Raw genomic sequence first — 9,370 nt, forward strand, 5'->3', positions numbered from 1 at the left:
TCTCTCTCTGCCTGCCTCTCTGCCCACTTGTGATCTCTGTCTGTCAAATAAATAAATAAAATCTTTAAAAAAAAAAAAAGTCTCTGGTTTCTCCAAGCAGAAGAGAGAAAGGACAAGACCCGGCTGGGACCCGCCTGCCCCTTCAGCTGTTGTGGCCGTCCAGCCGTTGTGGCTGTGCTTTCCGGAGCCCACCCTCTAGACAACCAGACATAAGTCACTGTCAGCTGCCACTTATCTCTGACCCTGTGCCGCCTTCTTCTATCTGGCCCACTCCCTTCGCTTACGCTACCTCCCAGCTGTGAGCATCATTTGGGTTTGCAACCTTTGCCCTGGCAGGGGTGCAGAAAGGTCCCCTGGGGCTGAGTCTGAGGAAGAGAGGACAAGGCCTGTTAGGATGCCAAGCTCTCACAAACCGACCTGAAAATATCAGCTTCTGATTTTCTTCCTCACTGAACACCTTGCAAAGGTCAGACACAGCCAACGTCCTCCCCTGGCTCTTTCCTAAGGAAGGGCCTCAGTAATTACTCAGATTCAGAACTTTTCTCTTAATAACCTATGATGAGCTTATCAGGGAATGCTGATCATTCACAAATTAATGTTTTAATTAAAAGGTCAAAAATATATCCATTAATCAGTTTGAACAGTTTGAAATTCGGTACAGGGTAGCAGAGGGAACCACATTTCAAAAGAAAGAAAGAAAAAAATGTCCTCCAAATAGGAGAATGGGGGAAAAAAATGATTAGACAGCTACTTTACAATAAGTTTCTTTTCATATAAGCATAGCGAGCACAAAAGCTTTGAACTAGGAGTTAGTACTAAACATGTCCGTAAGACACACTTCATACAATCTCTTCCAATGACTATGTCCTCTGCTCCTCAAACTACCTCTGGATGGAACAAATTTTCCTAAGGCAAGTCAGTAACAGAAGGACTGGTTACTAGCGACCAAGCAGAATTACCATCACGGAGATCTTACCTACGTTCAACATCATTTACGGGAAACAGTCATCTCCCCCAAGCACGTTCTTCAGTCCAGAGCAATCACACTGGAATGTAACACCAACTCCCTTTCTTATACCACTGAAATGTTTAAATAAAGACAGTCTTGAAGGAGAAAATAAATCACAAAAAGACAAACTTGAAGTGTGCACAGAGGAGCAGGTCCCCACCTTCTTACTTTAGAGACCAGGAGGTAGACAGAGGTTAGTTAAGGACAGGCTCACCAAAACTGGCTCATTTCCTTCCTACTAGCTGCTTAGGAGTCACTGTTCCCACTCCCAGGACCATGGAGACCCCCTAAAATCAGGACGCACGCTCCAACCCACCATCCTCTAACCCAACGGTGGCAAAAATCCTGTCTCCACGCCACAGCCCCAGGACACCACATAAAAGGAGGAAGAGTCTGGACGCAAGACAAGCCGTGTGGAAGGCTAGGCTGAAGTTCTTTGTAACTTTAAAATAACTTTGCATTAATTTGTTACCAGCTAAACCTTCCCCCGTAATGTTGTTTCCCAGCACAGCCATTCACAGAGCTTGAACCAAAAAAAAAGGAACCCGGGCAGGCTAACCACGTGGGCACAAGTAATCTAGCCCAAGGTGTCCTTGCTCCGGCGCCAACAGCGCTAAGTACACCAGAGCGAGGGAACACTCGCCGGGCTGGACGCTGGAACTCGGCGGACTTTTGCTGTCCGAACGAAAGCTGTTTGAGTTAAAGTAACACTATGCGGCCAGCAGCTACCGACCCCAACACCCCTTTTCCATGCACCACCAAGAACGCGTGTGAAACGGCACTCGCGCTGCCCAGCCCATTGCAACATGTGGCTGGGGACACAGCGCCGCTTTCCCAAGGGCGCTCCTCTGGCCCTGAACTTTCTTCGTGGACAGAACTCGCGAGGCCCAAGGGCGCAGCCCGGGTCACTTACCCGGTCCTTCATCCTCCAGCTCTGCGCTAAGGACTTGGAGCCTTCGATTTTCTCGCAGTGCCTCTTCTTCATAAAGGCCAAAGGCAGGTTCCAGTCCGTGAGGTCGGCCTCGTCTTCCTCCCCGAGTCCCAGCAGAGGGGACTGCAGCATCTCGGACTCCATCAGCGGGGCAGGGGGCGGCGGAGTCCTCGGCAGCAGGCGCTCGAGGACCTCCAGCCTTAAACACTCGCGCGCGCCGGCACCGGCGACTAACCGGGACAGCGGCGGCGCGCGGAGACCCCCGCTCGGGCGGGAGGTCGGGGCCCCTGGAACTCCGCGCGGGCAGCGGCGCGGGGGCAGGCGCGGGGCGGGCGCGGGGCGGGCGGCGGCTCGGCAGACACGCGCCCGCAGACCCCGGGCCGCGCGTCCCAGCGGGGCGTCGCGCGGAGCTGTCAAAGGCGCGAGGGGCTGGTGGCCTCACGGCGACCCTCCTCCGGCCTCCAACGCCTCCGCCGCTCCGAGGACGGAAGGCCGCCCGCTCTCGGCGCCGGTTCGCCGACGAGGCTGAGGTCTCCGGCCGACGGGAAGCGGCTCGGAGCGCGCCGGGGCTCCCGCGGCCGCGCTCAGCCCTGCGGGTCCCGCACTCGCCGGAGCTGCCGCACCCGGAGCCAGCCCCGGCCCATCGTGCCCGCCCGCAGCCGGCTCCTCAGCCCCGGATCCGCGCGGCCTGGCCGGGGCTGGCCTGCGGGGCCGCGGCTCTCGCCAGCCCGAGACCCGGTCCTGAGAGGAGCGCGACACGGAGGCGCGAGGGAGACGGGCAGGGCGGGCTTGTGGGGTCCGGAGAGTTGTGCCCTCTGGTTTGAAGCTACAGTGAAACTCCTCTCATCAGCACACCAAGGAGGACGCCATGTTGCCAACACCCAGCATGCATCGCGACCTACGGCGTGACCGACGGGCCAAACTTCCTCAGCGCGTTCTGGCCGCGCTTCCCGAGATGCGGAAGCCGAGATTGCCCCCTTCTTCGTTACTATGGTTACCACAATTCAGCTTTCCAGAGTTTATGGCGCTCATTCAATACATGGGTGATATCAGTCAATCCTACAAATGAAACTACGGCAATTTAATTAATGTTGAAAAAAGCTTTTTATTGTTACATGCTCGAAATTAAAGCAACTGACCCCCCCGGGGTTTCTTCCAGATTTTGAAAAGGCGGCAAAAGCTTCAGAAAAATCACTGACGTTATTACAAAAGATGGGGGGGGGAGGGTGCGGGGAGTATCCTCCACAGTATCAGGTTTTCTTTTCTTTTCTTTTTCAGGGAATACCCTGGGGGGGGATTAATTTCAGTGATACAGTTTCTTATTGAATTCGTCTTATTTTCTTAGCAGTTTATTCTTCTCTTGATATAGTTTCATGTGCAAACCAGTAAAAGCTACAAGTGCCTATGCGTGGAGGCACGCTGCCCACCGTACTTTATTTTTCACTCGGGAAATATTGCTTAAAAAAAAAAAAAAGATTTTATGTATTTATTTGAGAGAGAGCGAGAGAGCAGGGGGAGGGGCGGAGGAAGAGAGAGAATCCCGAGCAGACTCCCCTCTGCATGTGGAGCCCAGGGCAGGGCTGGATCCCACGACCCGGAAACCAAGAGTCAGACCCTCGACCAGCGAGCCACCCAGGCACCCCGGAAACGTCGCTTACTTACAGCGTGTGCAGAACTGTGACCTTCTGCCCTAGCAAGGCCCACAAACCCAACCGCAGTGCCTGCTCCGTGAACACTGTTAGTGAGACGCACATGGACCCGTTTAATAAAGCCAGGCAGGAGGCAAAGAGGCAGGTCTTCCCCTGTGCCTCTCGGCTTTGGTGCCAGGTGCACCTGGCCCCAGATCTTGACTGAATCGCTTTCCATTCCTGGAACCCTGGTCAATTCTCTAACTAGTCCGGCCTCAGTTTCCTCAAATCTAAAACCGGGATGATAATATCCAGCCTGAAGGATGCACAAGACTGGTGAACCCACCTAGTCCGGTATGAACGCCCAATCCGATGCTAGCACGATCCTTCCATAGCAGAGGGAAACCTAGCAGCTGTGCTTTATTCATCTAAAAGCTCAGCTTGGACTCTAGAAGATACCCAGTCTCTTTGTGGTTTCCCAGGTCTTTGACCCAGTGCGGGAGTCCATATCAAAATCCTGATGGCTTTTGTGTTCCTCTCTACATCGGAATGAAGCGTGAAATCCCAGATCTTTCTCACCTAGCGCATAGCAAGTATGCCAAGACTTAATTTCAGTTTACATCTGACTGAGCTGGATTCTCCCCCTTAAAACTCAGGGCAAATCCACCAAAACACAGGTGGAGGCTAAAACCTTCCTTTTCCCAGCTCTCAGAGTTGACCAAATATCCCCACAGGCACCAGAAGTCTTTGGGACTGCAGAGTCTTGGGAAGACCCTAGTCTTACCTCAACAGATTTAAACCCATTCATTCCTAACTAGCCTGTGACCTGGAGAAAACCCGCTCAGTCTGTGTGAGACTCAATTTCCTGTCTACACCTACAAAGTGCGTGTAGCCTTGGGATAGCAATCACCTTGTCTGATATTCTAAATGAAGGTCATATAGGCGCCCATGGAACCCGAATCTGGGAGGTCGTCAAAATTGCCAGGAAACTATTTAAAAATAAAGAGGGCTGAATCCCAGCCCAGACCCACTGAATCATGGGGAGTGGGAAAGCAGGGGTTCAGGGCCTCTATTTTTTGATCAGGTAACCCTGATGAGAGCTTAAAACCAGTCAGATCCGGGGATATTGGAAAACATTTTCTCTAAAGATATTAGGCAACGCTGTCCTCTAATGTTGCCATTCCGGCCGCATGGCAGGCCCTCAGTCGACATTTGTACCCAGTGAATTAGCATGACGGAGCAATCATCCAATCTTCCACCAATTACATCAGAGTAAGACTCGCCCTCTCCTCTGACTCCGGCCAAAACACACTCCACTCTCTCCTGTTTGACAAATGTGACCCCAGAACCAAGAAGCCATTTGGGGTCCATGTCCCGGACAGAGGGTCCTGACACACACATTCTGGGCCCCAGCCGGGCACCAGTTCCCGCAGACAGTAGCAAAGCCTCTACCTCCTCTGCCCTCAGCCTCCACGTCCGTGGCATGAGGAACTGGAAGAAGGTGAAATCTAGGCTATTTCGGGTCCAAAATTCTGTGATTCATGTGAAACCCAGAAAGGGGCTGGCAACAGCCCACCCCCAACCCGAAGGCTCAAGAATGGGCTTGAATCATTTCATAGCATCATGACATTTAAAAGAACCCTCTTCCAGTATGTCATGGATGGTTCTATTCGAGTCCCAGATCAGCGTTTGGAGCTGTGGCTCCGGGCTGCTGGAAGGTAAGGAGTGTCTATGACTAATGACGGGCTGGAAATTCAAGGCCCACGATTTCTCACCTGGGTGATCTCATCCCCACCGTGTGTGACCGGCAGGGCCACCAGAGGCTGCAATTCCAATCTCCGGCGTCCGATCCTTCACAAGCAAGGACATCTCCTGCTTTCCACAGAACCTCGACATAAGATGCTTTAATCTTGAAAAGAGTTTTATGAATCTCAAAAAATGCATGAAACCTGGTCTGATTTTCCAGCTACAAAACCGGGGGAGGGTGTCGCTGACATCCTGCGGGTGGTGAACGCCAGGAGGAACTGGGAGAGGAGGGGACTATAGTCCCAGCGCTGATGGGGAACAGCGGAATAGCCTGGGACCTGTGTGTACAGGGAGGGGACAAGGCCGGGGCGGGGCGGGGCGGGGGCGGGGGGGACGTGAAGGTTGACCTGCTGGCCGCTTCCAGCCCTAAAACTTGAGCTCTTTGGCAACCAGAAGCCAAAGACACTGCAAAGTGAGCACGAGAACAAATGTAAAAACCCGGATGTGCGAGTCAAATACAACAGAGGTCAAGGGTAAACATAAAAGCGGGGGAAATGGGTCAGGGAATGGGTCTGGATAATTGCCTCAGGCCCAGAGCTCGTTGCAGGGGGGAGAGACCCCCACCTCACCTTCTCTCCACACACAAGACCAGCTCAGGCCAAGCTCTCAGGTCTGCACGCAGCGCGGGCGGAGCGCCGTCCTCCGATATCCCAGCTTCTCCGCTCAATCAATCAAGGGCACGGAATGTGTTTTGTCATCAAGAACCAGGCGCGAGTCTGGAGGTCAAGAAGCGGGGGCCTCGCTGAGCTATACGCTTTCCACGTAGGGAGACCGGCCAGCTCCTTCCCTTCCAGAGAAATCTGTGCTTAGCTTAAAAGAAACCAAAATAGACCTAAAGCACTTCGCTTTTGTCTGAGCATCATTACTCTGTTTTTAGCAAGATCCAAGCCACCCCCCTCGGCAGGTCAGATGTTGTGTTGACAGCGAAGTGAGAAGAGAGAACTAACGGGAAGTGACGGCCCCAGCATCTCCGTCGGAAACGCAAGGTTGCAAAACACCGTGTGCGCCTGTCTCCCTGCCTGCCCGGTTCTCCCGTCTAAAAATACGCCGATCTTTATGTATGTGATTTTCATCCCTACAATATACCTGTTTTTCTTTCTTATTTTTTTCCTACCCCGAGTGGGTATAGTTTTGATAAGCAGAAACAATGTTACTCCATTTAAAAAAGGAGGTGGCCCCCGAGGGGTCTGGGGACTGGGGCGAAAAGTGCTTCTTACTGAACAAAGGGCAGCGGCTCCCTGCGCTTCTGCTTCCAGAGCTGCGAGACTGCATCGCCCCGGCCTCATCCGGCCTGAAGACGGCGCCGGGGAGGAGAGGCACAAAGCCCAGGAAACAGAAGTGGATCCTGGACAGAAACGTGACCTTCACCCCCAGCACGTTCCTTCTCGCTCTGGGGGCTGCTTTGTGGAGGGCGGTGAAGAGCCTGTCTGGGGGGACCTTGAATTTGGAGCAAGGTAGAGCACAAAGGAGCAGGAAGCCAGTGTGGCGCGGCCCGGGGCCCCCTGGGCCTGGCTTCCCGCATGGGCCCCCCTGGCCAGGCAGGCAGGAGAGCCTCGTGCACCCAGCTCCAAGCCTTTACTGGGTCAGAAGCGCTGTCCTTGGCTCTCAGGAATGCTTCACGCAGAAGGGACGCAGTCCTGCCCTTTCCCAGCTCCCAAGGTCCATTCACGGGAGCACACTCCTTCCTCCTCAGGGCCCTGAAGGTCAAACGGCCGCGATCTGGCCTGCGCCCAGTACACACGGTGTTTGAGAAGGGAAAAAAAAGGGAACGCTTGTATGATAGAGACTATACTGAAAAAATTTGTTATCCCATAAAAAATATACAAACTGAATTTTATAACCTTTTATTTTAATAGAATTGGCTGCAGTAAGATCGTACCTTTATGAAAACACAAATAATAGAACTGTCTCTTTTTAAGCTCCCCATTTGTTCTTTTATGTAATACTCACATCTCATCAGTGATTCTCAGATTCTCAGCAAACACGAGACCCTGGGGGAGCCAAGGCCAGCCCGACCATCTCCTCTGCCTTTAATAAGGGGATTAGGGAAAATGCCTGTAACTAAAATATTATAATCCTGGTGGTGAGTGTCTGTGGTGAGCCAAGCCCTTTTCCTGAGAATTAACTCATTTAATCCCTTAATAGGCTCATTTAAAGGCTCCTGTTTTAGATCCGTTTTACCAGTAGGAAATTGAGACACAGAACAATTAAATAGCCTTCTCAATTTCTCTCTGCTGGCCAGGGCTGGGCGAGGGCCCAGTCAGCTCAGTGGAAGGGCTCAGCCCGGGTTGGAGCATCTCCACAGGACCCTAGGTTCCAGTCCCCGCTCTGGCAGTACCGGGCCCCGGACCAGGAGAGGTGTTCCACGCACCCCTGTCCCAGTTTCGTGGATAAAGTAGGAAACTAACAATTTCTATCTCGTGGCGATGTTGTGACTATTAAATGAGCTAGTGCAGCAAGCCCTCGGTAAAGGCGGTTATTAACAAAGTTCTGTAAGAAATAAATTCCACTTGCGTTGATTGAAAAGCCTTCCTGTAAAACACAGCATGCGTGCCTGAGCCTCAAAAATGGATTTCTTTTTTGGAATAATTTTAATTGGTTTTTCTAAACGGAAGCCTTACACGGGAGGGGAAAGGGAGATGGAAGAGAAGCGTCATGCTTTGTGGAGGTCAGAAGATCAGACCTGAAACTGATTTTTTTAAGTGAAGAAACGCACCGAAAATGTGCTAAGCCCAGTGCTGAGGGGAGCACGAGTAGAAGCAGCCAGACCCAGGGCCGGCTGTCCCCGGAGCCGAGGGGCGACTCGGGGGCCGGGCCCACCATCCTGCCTGCCTTTAACCCCAGAAATAATACGAGGCATTTTTAAACAGTACCACGAAGTACTTTGACAATTTTTCGTAAGTTAAAAAAATAAAAGTAATAAATGCCTACAGGAGGAAATTTGAAAATGTCAAAATGAATAAAGAAAAAGAAACCAAAAAGCATTGTTCCCATTTTGTGTATTTTCTTTTTGCCTTTTCTTTCTGGCATATACATACATATATATATATATATATATATATAGAGAGAGAGAGAGAGAGAGAGAGAGAGTTTATTTTTTACATTTAAAAAACCACATTAGGGGCACCTGGGTGGCTCAGTGGCTTAAAGCCTCTGCCTTCGGCTCAGTTCATGATCCCAAGGTCCTGGGATCGAGCCCCGCATCAGGCTCTCTGCTCTGTGGAGAGCCTGCTTCCTCCTCTCTCTCTGCCTGCCTCTCTGCCTACTTGTGATCTCTCTCTGTCAAATAAATAAATAAAATGTTTAAAAAAAAAAAAAAACCACATTACCCTGAAACATTATTTCAAAAATAAAGACTAGAACAAAGAAACACTTAATTCCACTGCCCAGACATAACTGCTACTAATATTTCTTTGTATAGCCTTCTGTATATGTTATATATCTGTATTATAAATAGATGTGCTCATTTGTACAGTTTCAGCAAAAAAGAACCATTCAATTTTGTACAAACAATGCTATTTAGCAAAACATCTCATGTTGTGACTTGTCTCTTTCCCTTACAGCGGGAGCACATTCTCCTAGCACAGCCAGTAACTAGGGAATGTGTGGGGGGTGACCCATAGTGAAAGGCACAGCCCTCGGGGTCATGCTGTAGGAAGCCATGACCTTCACCTGCCTTCATGAAACTTAACAACACTTCACACATTAACTCAATATTCACGATATGCCTGTTGCCCCCATCTCACAGATAAGGAAGCTGACCCACAGGGAGATTGAGGAACTTGCCCAGGGTCACTCAGTTAATGAGTGTCCAAACCAGGAGGATGACTCCAGAGCTGAGGTTCCCAAATTTTGCTGGACATCAGCCTTGCCTCCAAAGGCCCAATGTCCAGGCTGTACCCTCACAGGTAGAATGCGTGTTAGGGGACAGCAGCCCAGAATCCCCAGGGATTCTGTGTGGGACAGTTTTGAGGCCTGTGTTATTCGTACACAGAG

The 9,370-nt window shown here is 51.3% G+C and overlaps 1 protein-coding gene across 3 annotated transcripts in view; it reads right to left on the minus strand.

Moving 5' to 3' along the window:
• The window catches only part of RPTOR (regulatory associated protein of MTOR complex 1), a 307,301-nt gene extending 304,458 nt beyond the window's left edge, over positions 1-2,843 (minus strand). For 2 of the 3 annotated variants that reach the window (XM_045085734.1, XM_045085735.1), the window contains exon 1: positions 1,923-2,843. In XM_045085734.1, coding sequence (XP_044941669.1) covers positions 1,923-2,084 — 162 coding nt within the window. In that variant the 5' untranslated portion in view covers positions 2,085-2,843. The remainder of the gene's footprint in view (positions 1-1,922) is intronic. The other variant, XM_045085733.1, reaches the window with a different exon arrangement.
• Positions 2,844-9,370: the final 6,527 nt, after the last annotated feature.

This window comes from Mustela putorius, unplaced genomic scaffold (assembly GCF_011764305.1).
Source record: "Mustela putorius furo isolate JIRA1106 unplaced genomic scaffold, ASM1176430v1.1 tig00000873_pilon_pilon_pilon, whole genome shotgun sequence".
Classification (NCBI taxonomy): Eukaryota; Metazoa; Chordata; class Mammalia; order Carnivora; family Mustelidae; genus Mustela; species Mustela putorius.